This window comes from Mizuhopecten yessoensis, unplaced genomic scaffold (genome assembly GCF_002113885.1).
Source record: "Mizuhopecten yessoensis strain PY_sf001 unplaced genomic scaffold, ASM211388v2 scaffold7725, whole genome shotgun sequence".
Lineage (NCBI taxonomy): Eukaryota > Metazoa > Mollusca > Bivalvia > Pectinida > Pectinidae > Mizuhopecten > Mizuhopecten yessoensis.
In genome coordinates, this window is record NW_018407191.1 from 1338058 (window position 1) to 1352333 (window position 14276).

Genomic DNA, 14276 nt, shown 5'->3' on the forward strand with positions numbered 1-14276 from the left:
GTATCTATTACCATACCGTATCTATTACCATACTGTATTTATTACCATACCGTATCTATTACCGTACTGTATCTATAACCGTACTGTATCTATAACCGTACTGTATCTATTACCATACTGTATCTATTACCATACCGTATCTATTACCAAATTTTTAAGATGTAGTCCCTTGTATTTCTTACGCTCGTCCTTTTAGATCAATTTGATAATGGTTGTTCATGACTAATTATTCATGCTCAATGTTTTTCAGGCGTTGGCTTTAAGATTGGAGGGGACACGGACATCAACTACCTCGTCCTGCAGGTTCATTACAAAGATGTCTCGCCATTTTTAGGTAAGGACGAAACACTCTTCTAACATATTCATCATTTCTTCAGATGAAATAAGCCGTTAAATGTCTCCATTATATAATTCTGTTAGTCGCGACATGTTTATTTCGGACTTCGCCTCCATTTGTGTATGTATCTTGCCCTACTTTCAAAACCATTTTGAGACAGCTTTAAGCTGATTTTGAGCTAAAGATTCGCCTGTGAATTCTTCAGTTCAAACTCACCATGAGGTCGTCTCAAAGTATTTGTGATGTTAAGGCAAGATAAAACAAGAAGCTTTCATTTAATAACTATATGTATACATTATTTATTACAAGATGATTGTGAATTTTATTTTATGCCTGACAAATTTATACCGAATAATTACTTCATACATCTTGTTTGTAACAATTTTGTACTTATGTTTCCCTTCATATATTTTGTATGTAAAAATGTAGTACGGACGCCTTCATTTGCCTTAGATATTTTATATGTGACAGTTTTGTACCGACTTCTTTATTCGTATATTTAAGTATGTAACAGGTTTATGCAGGTTTCTTCCTTGCTTTGTTTTTAAATGTATGAACCACAATGCTCAAAATCATATACTATGTATTTGATTATGTAACTGAATATATATCGTCAAGTGTCCTAAATTGTATACTCATTCAATATTCATATATTTTCACCAAACTGTTGTACAACTTACATCCTTTTTTAATCTTACCATGTTGAGGCAATGTTAAAAACAGATACATGGATATATAGCGTTTGACTGCTTCCTGTCGGAAATGTTAAAAAACCAACATAATTTAACGTTATATGGATGAAAGTATACCTACGCACATTAACTGGTTGTCGTAGAAACTGTCATTTAATTTCGATTAATTTTCTTTCTATAACAATGCATTACGTAAATAGCACCATTTGAACAGGTAAGGTGATAATTAATTTTCTCTATTTCACAGCTGGTGAAACTGACAGTTCTGGAATTACCATGGTAACGACAGAAAAACAGTACGTAACTATCAGAATGATATTTTACAGAAAGCAACGTTAACCTGTGTACTGCTACCAGTATTAGATTCTATTTTTTAAAGCAGAAATATTAAAAGAATGTACAATTCAAAATGAACTTTGTTTTCATTGAAGTGTTCTAATGCTGAAATTAAACTTCTATAGGGTTTTTGTAAACAAAACGTTGTCCTTCTCCACAGAATGCCGAAGAGAGCCGGCGTATACCTGCTCGCGACTGGTGGAAGGATCCCTGCTCATTCCGTCGGTAAGTCAAATTAACACTAGACTTCACAACGAAAGCCACACTCTTTACATCACTTCATTTACATAATAAATAGCAAATATTACATAAGAGTATACAGAATATAAACACCTATGCACACCTATTTCACAAAAAAGGATCCATAGGACAAGTATGTTGCCACGATTTCAATGTGTTTTAAGTAAATCTACACTCCGTACTTAAACTCGTGATCGGCTGTCCTCACCAACATGCGCTTAATATATATCTGAAGAAACATGATAGGATTGTGAAGCAAGGAAACGCCTATTTCAAATTTCAGTAAGGCGATACCTAAAAAGGGGGTAAAACACCATATGTAAATCTACACTACGTACTTAAACTTCTGATCGACTGTCATTACATACATACACAGTATATTCAATGAAAACGTATTGTTTTTGTTTGTTTTGATTTAAAATTGACAACAACAACTGTCATAATTCATAAACGCATGTTTCATATGCATAGACATGTGCATATGTATACACAATTAATTAAGTGGTTAAAATTGATAATTGGTATACGAATAAAGTAATATCAGTAAAACCTCGATATAATGCCCTTCGTTTCATTTGCCACCCAACGTACCGCCAACACATATCTATGTACTTTTTCCTAAACATTCCTATTAATTTCCCTCAATTTATTACCAAACCTCTTTATAACGCCAAACTATTATTTTTTTTTGGACACATGGTGGCAGTATAACGAGGTTTTACCCTTTTGTTAATGGTTTATTACAGAATACCTGGAGAGTGCTTGTCGACTAACGACTGACCTGACGTTACATCCGTTCGCCTTTAGGACTCACACCCACAAACTAGGTAAGACTTGTGACTAAAGTATATTGTAAAAGTAATGCTCTCCTAGTATTTTACGTTATTATTGCATCTAACAATACAATTACCATGCTATTCAGTAAATACATCTGTGTAGTATATTTTTAACGTATGAGTTCATGTGTTAGTGACCTACATTTATTCTGACGTCATGAAATGATAATGTAATGACGTCACATATTTCAATATTAAATTATAGTTTAACAATGTTATTTTAAAAGTAATGATATATAATATCTTCAACATTTTCTTTAAATAAATTCACTTGCACATTATAACGAAAAAACACGTTATATTATAGGAAGGGTTGTGTCCGGATACAGAATCCGGGACGCTAAGTGGAAGGAAATTGGCCGGAAAAGTCCTCAGGAACCCCAGGTATGAATGATTTAGGGGTTTATTTTCGTCGAATTTTGAGTAATTTTAAAAGGTTAATGTGAACTCCTCTATGTAACCACTCTTCTGCCTACGTCTTCCATCGACATATTTGATGAATTTTCGTGCACGTGGAGAAGAAAGTTGATATTTTAATGATAAATCTTTGTTTTCTTCATGAATGTAAAAATACTATACATAATAGTGTTTTACCGCCAGCAGTACATTAAGTTAATGGAGACCACCATGTTGTTAACATAGCACTCCATGTTCAAAACATAACCGTGACCTTCTCCTCGTCCCAGTGGTGGTATAGGGGTCAGGCACATGATATACGTCAACATTAACACTCCTATACTTACGCTAGCCAATATATCATGTGTTCGGCCCCTGTGAGTGGAAGACACTAATAGAATCAACGAGTACCGAGGTCACCTTGTAAGTAGCGATATAATGGCTAATTACAAGGTAACGCTACAGGCTCTGTATTGGCGTGTTAGTATACTGAATTTGTACCTTAGGTATTAAATGATGGTGAGACGGAGCTAGAACCTTTAATATTCACGATACGCCTTCGTACAAAGTATAAGATCGTTATCATTGCGTGTCTGAATAGGGAAAGATGTTGAGTTTATCAATACTTAATCACCTTGCGATGTTTCGATTTCCTGACACGCTGCTGTTCTTTGGTATATAGCAGAGCATCGTTGTATGACATTCATTCATTAAGAACTGTAAATTTCGTTTTTCATAAAGATCAACATAGACTCTTAAATAGATTGTTTTCCAATTTAGAAAATTTTCTATTTATTAATGTTATTTTATCACATAATATTGACCGTTTGAAATTTGAAAGACAGTTGCAAGTGTACTCCCATGTATTCGTTTTAATATTTCAGATGTTCTACAACGTCACCAGCCCAGGAATGGAAATAAAGAACAATGATGTTCTGGTGCGTTATATTATTTTATACACTTGTTAAATAATTCCACCACTTCGGCAATTTAACGACATTTTTCATCGGTTCACAATATTGTATTTTAGGAAAATCCTGATATTTTACCCAATAAACCATGTTCATGTAACACTCTTCCGAAAGCCTCCCCGTATTACCAGTGTGAACAAGTGAGCCTTGGGTGATTGGTCGCAGACGAATTAGCTTTTTTTTGAGTGAGGGTACACGTGTGCATGTACATATGTAAACAATTCAATACACATCCTTGTCACTGGCATATCATTGCTACTAGCTACAGTGTCCAGAGTTTATGACACCAATTGTGACATCGGCTTGTTGGTGAAATGGAAAACGATGCAGCATGTGACAAATGCTTGCGGGAACATAGAAAAGCCCCATTTCAATAATTAAATTATCTTAAGTCACATGGTCTTATAGACACTTAAGGAGTCATGAAAGCAAAGTCAATTACATTTTCATGTGGTAGAGTATATTTATTTTAATACCTTATGATTGAATATAAAATCATTTCTCACTCTCGTTACATATTTTACCATATCACAAAAAGTGACATGCACGTGTGTTGATTTGATGTTAATTTTTGTTTACCTTGGTTAATCCGTTCAAAGCCTGGTCAGAACAATATGTCATTTAAGCCAAATTTTCATTTTTGTTTTTGTTTTTAAATATCTAAATTTTTACATCTCCTGTCTGTTCGTGATATATTTTTACGTGTGACGTTTAATTACAACACAAATTTAAGATTCCGTGGCTACATTTTGTACAAATGATTTAAAAAAAAAATGCCTTACTGCATTTTTTAAGTGTCTTTCATAATTATCTGTGGTCAAGTTTACATACGTTTTATTGACTTGACAAAATATAGCTAATTTATTTGACATTTGACATTGAAAGTGAAAAGATTATGTCATTTTGATAACACAATTTTATTGATTTTTTGCTGACCGATTGACATCTTTTTACAGGCTGCTCGTTGTACGATGGAGAATAGTCTAGACAGAGATGTATCTATTGGGTGAGGCACTATTTACTTGAAGATTTCATTTACTATCTGTAGATCTCTTTTTAATGTCTGGATGGGGATGTCTGAAAATATTTGTATTCTTAGAAATGTATGAAAAGAAACAATCTTCTTTTGTAACTACCTAAACATTTACATTGTGATGCATCATAAATGAGAGGCAATTCTGTACTGTCTTATTCCGTCAGTTTAGCCTTATAATAGTGAATGGGTTGCAACAATATATATGTAGCGCGATCTCCCAACAAAAGTCAGAATACATCAAAATGTCTCCCCGTCAAACGATTTAAAGATGAGACCGATTGTTGCACGTCCTAGCTTCTGATCCAACACGCCGTTTGAGTAACTTCTTGGACATTGTGCTAAAAGCAATGTGTAAATCAGTTCCTAGTTACATAAGAGATGATATAGACTTCCTCAGATACTTGTCGGAACACATTGATGAGGATACAACATTTGTAAAAGCATACCTCACGAACTTGGTATAGAGGCAATCTCATTTTGGCTAGAAAAAGCAAAACTGGTACGCAGTTTTTCAACATCGTTCATTAAAAAGGCGCTTCAAATTGTTTTGAATGGAAACACGTTCCAGTTTGATGATAAAAATTACCAACAAATCCAGGGTACAGCACTGGGAATTAAAATGGCACTTACACGTACGCAACCTTAATAATGTTTTTTTCATATCTATTTGTTGTTTTATTCCACAGTTCTACCCAAAATGACGAGATGTGCAATTTCTATATGATGTACTACGTTGATGGCGACAAAATCGCCGAACAGAACTCGTGTTTCTCCGCAGGCGCCCCCTACTACTCCTGGAAACAATCCCAATACGCTCGAAAGATGAATCTCAAAGACGAACCATCGGCGGTCAGCCTGGTGCCAGGGGAGACAACTCCCAAGAAAAAGGGTCACGTAAGCAACATCCATCGTGCTGAGAGCCTCGTTGAAAAAGTACAAGGACCACGAAGCAACAGAATCAGCGGTAATGATTTCGCGCGCTTACTGCAAGCTCTCAACACCGCTTACGATTCTGATTACAAGATGTACGACAATGTTCTTTAAAATGACCGTTGTTACATTCTCAATTTGTTTGTTGTTGTCTTTATTGTTTACATGATTGAAATCTGTCTAATTTATTGTTATGGTTTTTTTTTTGTGTTTTTGTTAATTCTGAGAAAATGAATATAAAAAAGTGTTTATGACTGTACATATATGTATATATAACAAATATTGTAAAAAAATATGTCTCAAAAATTTATATATATTTTTCAAAAAATATATAATGTTGTCTTGTTATATACTGGTTCAATGAAGGATACATTCCTAACTGTATTTTTTTGCTTATCTTTTTGGCGTCTTGCCAAATTCTAACGAGGTTCTGTTTATTACTATATCTATTGTCAACGGATAATAGAGGAAAAATAACACGGTTTTTTTTCATAAAAGGGAAGCTACTCTTGATTGTACTGGCAAAACGACTAAGAACGTAATCAAATTAATAACGTCTATAAAGTTATGCGCGTGTTGCTGTCTTAAAAATGCAATCGATGCCTCTGTCTCAGACTATATCACGTTCAGTGCTGTTAACTTGGATTTCTAAAACGATGTAATTGACATTATTTGAAGTCGCCTTGACGACACAGCGACTGTATGTGATTCAGCCATCGAAGGTGACAGTCCCAGTTTCGTAAATAAAAATCCACAAAAAAAGTTTCACTTTATTTTGATTCATTTCAAAGAATATTCTGATGCGTTCGTATACCTTTATACATATTTCATGTATTACTATAAATATTTCGTTCAAATAGAGGTATACGTTCCTGGTGTGTTGATTAATCCCTGCAAGTTCGGGAAGAGGAAATACTTCTGTGTCCCTCTGCATAGTATCGTTGGAGGCGACTAATGTACCCCCCCCCAAACAGAAACAGAGGGGTTTCTTCTGTCTTCTGTGCTAAATTAGGGGTTATTTGGAGAAACCAAAATTGAACAAATTTAGCTGCTGCCCTAAATGCAACACTTGGGACACCTGTCTTTTCTTTCCTTTCCCCCCTATTTATTTTCGGCGGTGTCTTCCCATCACGTCTACATGTGACATGAGCTGTTGTGAAGACGTTTAACTTCCAACGAAGCAAAACACAACACAACATCGGGGGAATGTTCACCGTACCAGTCTCCTGTGTATAGAATGCAAACGTAGCGTACTGCGACAAATTTGCGCAAATATTAATGCAAACACCAACAAACAATTAAGAGAAATCATTGTGGTTAAAAATATTGTCCTGATATTTCAAGGCCTATTCATTTTTAATTTATATCAATGAAAAAAATATAAGTATTTCTTATTCCTTGATATATCTGGAAGATACGGCATTTAAGGCCTGTTCACATTGTTGTGTATACACTGTCTGCGAATGTCTTTTCCTACTTTCCAAAATTTCGAGCCCCCGAAGTAAGAAGGAAATTCACGCCAAAATAAGATTACCACTTAACTAAGAACGTCTACAGTATAATGACAGGCAGACAGAATCTTGAAGCAAGAAGAGTTTCATTGATGGAAAATTTGTTATGAATGACCGATTGCACGCTGAAAGCAACGATACGATGACGTCAGGAACAATAAATTATGAGGTCATTTGCGAATCAAATATCCCAGATTAAGGTCGGTCAAATTGTGACAGAAATAATAGGACGGGAAAATTTATCATCCCCTACCATAAGAGTGTAACAGAGAAAGTTCCAACCATCGGGCTGGAGATTTCCCTGTCCCACCCTCAAGGTAGGGGAAGATTATATCAATCATACGGTTAAAACACTCCTTTCATACGACGTTGTGTGCAACGGACCATCAATTGGGTATCTTGTTAAAAGGCATCTCCCATACCTAGACAATCACTTGCAAACAGGAAGTCGTCGTCTCCATTTTTGTCTCCTTTATAGCAGAATCGCCGACCCCCGTCAATGGAGACCAAGAGGCCTAACCATGACCTTGTGGGTAAGGAACAGACTGTCGACGAGTGAACACAAATGTACATGTATATTAAAACGTAACATTAGCGGAATAGAAGACCGTCGATTTTCCGGCCACAATCATTACAGTGTCCATGGAATACATAAAACAGACAATGCAATATGATTTAATCATGACCAAACAATTTTTGCGTCATGGAGGTTGTCTTTTTTGAATTACTGAATGTAAGCGAGATGAAGCAATCTGTAATTAGCTTCAACACACAGCGAATGTAAGTAAGCATAACCCGTGGAATTTCCAGTACTAGTATGCGTGTTTCTACAAAATCCTCCTTACAAAACATCATGGAATTGTAGCACATTCTAAAATTTCAATAACAACCTGTAAGCGACATTATACCATGTTAACACCTTAGCTGGAACAATATAGAACTATCATGTAAAGCCAAGTAAACATGTTGACAATTCTGTCGCGTAAATTACATAAATTTATTTTACAGCAAACATCATATATCACACAGCACTCCCTAAAACTGTTCGAATGAGATTTAAATTTTGTTTTTTCTTTTTGTATTTCTTTCTACACTATACTACATTGTATAACATGATCATATGTGGAGCAAGAGGTCTCATGTCTATCTTGAAACCTTGAATCAATTATCTCACAAATGCAGATAATCTCTAATCTTCCAAACTTAACAAAACATCATGAAACACATTATCTCTGCCACGAGTATGTCATTTATCGAAATTATATTCCTCTGAAAAGATGTTTTAGCCGAGCAATCTCACTTTTTGTTTTCATTTCGTTTAAGAACTTGTCTCAGGGAAATGCGTAGTGCCTATTTAACCCTTTCACCCCTATGTAACTTTAATTAACCCTATTATGCATTGATCTGGATGAGCCCATTATGATACACAGTGGTGAAAGTGATTAACATCAAAATAAAAATATTAAAGTAAGCTAAACTTTCTATTTTAACATCTGCATTTGAGGATACCAAATTGGATTATTGCATTAAAACTGTAACGATATGAAACTAACTAGCATCAGCAAAACGCTTAAAACTCTTCTACAGCTAGAACTGGCGCATAGACATATTAGAATAACGTCACCAGGAACCTAAATTACGTTTACATGCTTTGTAATCTGTAGTGGGCCTCGATCTGGTAATTTTATATTCATTTGCCATTGAAACCCAAACAACTGTGATTTAATAACTGGGCATTAATCTTCTGAACTTTAATACTACATTTATATGGTACAATGAACCTCACATTTGTCTTTACTATATAACAACAAATCGAATTATTTATGTAATAAACACACATATATAGCAATACCATCAGATTGTTTTAGACCATGTTCATACTGACGGCTTATCGGGGGCTTGTATACATACAACCCAGTAATTTGCAAGAAAGAAAACTTGCAATGTCGGAAATAGATATGCAAGTTAGAAACAGACTGATGACGAAGCCAGTTTTATGCAATGAACACACAAGCAGAAACTGATAGAAAGGAATTGAATAAAGTGTTACAAGATACGTGACGCTGTAGCTATGATAAGTCTACACTAACTAGATAAATAATTCGTAATTCTGTATTGTACAACCTTTGCATTAAACTTAATTACAACAAATATTTCCAGGGCCATTCCATTAATACATTTAATTATCTACTAGATATACAGTGACACACACAACAGACGTGTGGTTTAATTGTACCGTTATTCCTTGTGTCATTTTATCAGACCTTATTGTTGGTGTTCGTGTACTTGTGTTCCTTCATGAGTCATTTCGTTTCTGTATGACTTCATAAACTTCTAATCCGGCGGGTGCTTTTTTGTGACATGTTGGTGCAAAACAATCCCTGGTCATTTAATGTGTTTTATATAGAGGTTGAGAAAATGCTGAAGAAGTGAATGCTGCTTAAAATTCGGCCTGAGCTAAATAGTTTTCCAATACTTTGGATTTCCGCGTTACATATTTCACCACAATATACAAACATATGTTGATTATATCTATTCTATTACACGAAATGAAATTGAATGCACTTTCGTTTACTTCAATGCCTAAACGCAACTAGACCTAGATAGTAATTGGCTGCATCACCATTTGTAACGTGTTGCCTCGTTTACGCTTAATAAACAGCTTGAATTGCTAACATAATAATAAAAGATACATTTCATTAACCTGACAGACCGAAGGTTTAAGTGCAGCAGACAAATACAAATGATATACAACCTATATATAAATGGTAAGATCAGTAATCGAAGGGTTGGGGATCTATTAGATAGATTAGTGGGCAAAAAGAACTTGACACCATCGTTATTAAGGTAATAGGATTGTGTCGCCATTTCTCAGTAGAATTTATTCAAATTTTGTAGTTATATTGCTTTGAAGGAAAGAAAATTTTCTGCCACCAAAAACATATAGGTTGTCAGAATTTTAAGGATTTTAAATGAAATTTATGTAAAAAGGAGTGAATTTTGAAAATATATGAAACACACAATGTTTTGCCGAAAAGTGTCAATAAAAATGATACTGACATAGATTAGTATGACCTCAACAGTAGGTGATGGCTTAGAGTGACTTCCCCATGTCGATTTTTTTATTACAGGCTTTGTGGCCCATAAACTGGACACTATTTCTATGCTTCCGGTATATGGCAACATTGGTAAAGTGTGCTCTTAGTGTTGTAAAGGTCCCAAGTTCGAATCCTTCAGCTTTCTTGTTTTCTTTCTTTCTGTGATTATGATTATTTCTAATTTCAAACATCCAAATTTCAATCAACAACAATTCTGTAAAATTTCTAAACATTTTTTTCAGGTTGGTAAGTAATAATTATGAAAAGTTCTTTATACACCACCAAAAACATTTTCTATGTGACGTGTCGATGACTAGAACGATATGTACACTGTCACCTTCATCAGACAAATGACCAGTGGAGCATATGCACACAAAAGTGTAAAATGTGTACGAGTTGTCCACAGAATCGATGTCGATTTCGGCTACACTGTAATCGAATGTACAATAGTTGTTATATATGTACCGAAATGACTCGATTCAGCTACGCTTTTTTTCAAAACATAGCAACAGCCATGAAGCCCCACAAGACGCTTCGCAATATCCTATTACACCCTAAGGATAAAACACCTAAAGAAAACGTCGCAGAATGCGTATACAAAATTGGATGCAAAAACTGCGAAGCGTCGTATATTGGAGACTGGAAGGCGATTTAGGGTCCGCCTTGGTGAACACCAGAAATTCACCAGATCAAAAAGGAAGCAGTCGGAGTCCCAGATAAATAAATCGGCAATCACAGACCACGCCACACAGAAAAATCATATGATTGACTGGGATAACTCTTAAGTTTTGGACAGAGAGAGACCTGTTTACCTTAACACACAAATAATTCAAAATCTTCCGCTTATGACGTTACTTCAAAGAACCAATGCTATACAAAGATAACACATTTAAAGTGTGGGCTTGTCTTAGCCTCGTTCTGACCGTCGTCCTGACTTTTAGTTACCTTATCTATATGTGACGTATCAGAACACTTTTATCCACGGTCAGTGTATACTATGGAGAGGACACAGTTATGGACAGCCATTGTCCTAGCGTACGTTTGTCTTACTGTCTGTACCAGTTCCCCTGTGTCCACTAGTGATCAACATGGCGATCTCAGGTGGGAAAACGACCCCCACTATTTTACTAGAACTATCAGGATGCCAAATGCCGTGTCTACCAAGGTAAAGAAAAAAAGACTAAATATGATGTTACGTTATGTGAACTCTCCAAAATGTTTCATTTAATTCAGAATCATCAATGACGGTATAAACGGTATTCCTTTCCATATGATTTGACTAATATCTAAATTTTTATTCATAACAAACGTCCTAATTGGATCATTCGCTAGCTAGAGTTATCGTTCCTGTTCCATACACTTCAATCCCTGCCATCGACTCAATACCAAGAGACTTGACAAAGAAGGATTTTATCCAACCGATATATATTGTTTGGGAGTTGTTTGATAGCCTTTTTATTAGATATAACTTAATGGTCATGTTTCTGTATGGAAGGTTTTATAGGTTGAAAGAATATATACAAAACATACAGAATACATCACAAAATAAAAATATGCTAAGCTTGAAATTAAAATGGCAGAATGGAAAAATCTATTTATTATTACACAGACATTACAAATAATCACCATAAATGAGAAATATTGGGAAAAAGTACCACAACGGATAACCTATGTATCAGCAAAATGGTAATTCGAACTCAAAATCGATAAACTTAGGACAACTTGGGAACAATGGAAAGATAGTAGATCAGGTGTGCCGGAAGAGTTAGCGTCTCCTACTTCATCGACGACGCCCACCACGGAAAATCTAGGTCAAATCCGAGTAATGTCACGTCGTCACAATCTAATTACAATTATATCTTCACATCGCTCCCGTTTACTGATATGTCACGTTGAAGATCTAACAACATCCCGTAGAGGGTCATGTTCAGGCGACATTTGCATTAACCAATCAGATGAGAGCTTACGCATTTCTGTAAGTGATGATGTAATGATTTCGGAACACACTTGCTATGATAAAAGACCGAGAGGTGTCAAATGAGCATCGAAAATGGCGGCGCCCATGAAACCACGCCGTGTCTATCTACAAGACAACGTATGTACAATTTGTGGATTTTGCTTTGAAATAAGAGAGACTTCCTCTTCTGGTGATGTTGTCGTTAAAAAGCTTAACAATCTGAAACTACAATTAACCAATGACAGGCTTCGCAATATTCAAACTATCACTGGACCAGACGAAAAAGTGGATTTTGGGCTACGAGGTGTCCATTAAATGCCACAGGTCCTGCTTTCTGATTGGTTGAAAGAAAGAGTTATGTCGTGTTTTGATTGGCTTGTTATAAATACGATAATGTATTCATGTTGACCTCTGACGTGACCCTCTATGGGATGTTGTTAGATCTTCAACGCGACATATCAGTAAACGGGAGCGATGTGAAGATATAATCTTAATTAGATTGACGTCGTCAAAGCGGGAACCAGGGTAGAAAAAATGCACATTATAAGAAACGTCGACCTTTATAGCACACATCCCAATAACATTATGATTGCACCCATGAATTTTCCCAAAGCTTTGATCCGCTATAGTGCGCGCTTCCAACCGTGCAATGTTATGTATTTTTATACATGTAGCTCTATCGCAATCCCGTGTCTAAGAATAGATTTTTGTAAACAGACGAATTCAAGGCCATGGCTACTAATACATGCGTTTCACGATAAAGACTCAACAACATGAGTATTTCGCGTTATGCTGTATAAAACACAAGATCGTACAATCATTACCAACAAGTTTGAAAGGATTTAGTTTTCATTACTACTGCCTACTACATGCCGTTACATGTATTCTTAAAAAACACACATCTTGATTTTGTTCTTCCTTTACTTTGGAATGGTAAAATTACATATAGTTTTCGAACAGCATGTCTTACACGTGTATTGCGCTCCTAACTTTGTGCTGCAGTCTTCTTGCATTTAAAACAAATGAGACTGTCCTCGACGATGAATTTTCAGCATGTTCGGTAATATCTTTGCGATAATAACACTTGAATTTTTTTGCTTCGCCTTTTTTTTATTCTGACCCAACAATCCCATATATTTTGTATTTCGGCATCGTTTGTTTGCGTTAAGATAATAAATAAAAATACTCGACCTTTATAGCACACATCCCATTTGCTTTCACCCAAGAAACATCTGTTGCGTTTTTGAAAACTTGATCAATCCAGTTTTTCATTATTTTGAGCACTTTCCCAAAGGAGGACCACTTTTCCGTCATACGATTTTTACATTTTGCATTTTTGATCACGGAATCAAAACGTTTATTCAAAAGTTGGTCCTCGGATGGGAAAGTATTGAAAGTATTTTTTTAAGTCTGGGAAATCCCGTCACTTTCATAAATATAGTGAATATGGCTATATTTACAGTACGTATTATATTAACAATACCGAATATCTCAACAGTTCGAAAATTCATATTCAATTGGTTTTATACTTACTCCATGCATTTTTGCTACTAAAGATTATTTACTCATCAATATTTATTTCCGTTTTCAAATATGCCGACTTAGGTAAATATGGTCAGTTTTCCGCCATAGCTCTTTCCCAATATTCTTTATCAATCAGGCTGCATATCTCAAAAACATGCATTATAAGTTAAGATGTTATCTACTTTTCCGAAATTCTTAGAACTTAAGGTGGCTCCACACTTTCGCAATTAACCAGCAAAATTCGTTGAAACTTTCATATAATTGTTATGCAACTATGTCGAGTTGATTTTATGAAAATCTAAACATTCCGATAGTTTGGGGAATTTTTTGGAAAAAATACCAAAAAATTGAATTTTCGTCAATTCTAATATTTTCCGGGTTTTTTTGTGTGTGGCATTGTTCGGAACAATAA

At 35.2% G+C, this 14276-nt stretch overlaps 2 protein-coding genes across 2 annotated transcripts in view; both read left to right on the forward strand.

Moving 5' to 3' along the window:
* Positions 1–5907, forward strand: part of LOC110454227 (fibrillin-2-like) — a 111652-nt gene extending 105745 nt beyond the window's left edge. Inside the window, exons 71-78 of the mRNA XM_021503636.1 lie at positions 251–334; positions 1277–1325; positions 1526–1590; positions 2352–2432; positions 2749–2825; positions 3722–3775; positions 4765–4814; positions 5531–5907. Of these exons, the coding sequence (XP_021359311.1) occupies positions 251–334; positions 1277–1325; positions 1526–1590; positions 2352–2432; positions 2749–2825; positions 3722–3775; positions 4765–4814; positions 5531–5888 (818 nt within the window). The 3' untranslated portion in view covers positions 5889–5907. The remainder of the gene's footprint in view (positions 1–250; positions 335–1276; positions 1326–1525; positions 1591–2351; positions 2433–2748; positions 2826–3721; positions 3776–4764; positions 4815–5530) is intronic.
* Positions 5908–11332: 5425 nt separating this feature from the next.
* LOC110454255 (peptidylglycine alpha-hydroxylating monooxygenase-like) overlaps positions 11333–14276 on the forward strand; it is an 11582-nt gene continuing 8638 nt past the window's right edge. Inside the window, exon 1 of the mRNA XM_021503680.1 lies at positions 11333–11548. Coding sequence (XP_021359355.1) covers positions 11381–11548 — 168 coding nt within the window. The 5' untranslated portion in view covers positions 11333–11380. The remainder of the gene's footprint in view (positions 11549–14276) is intronic.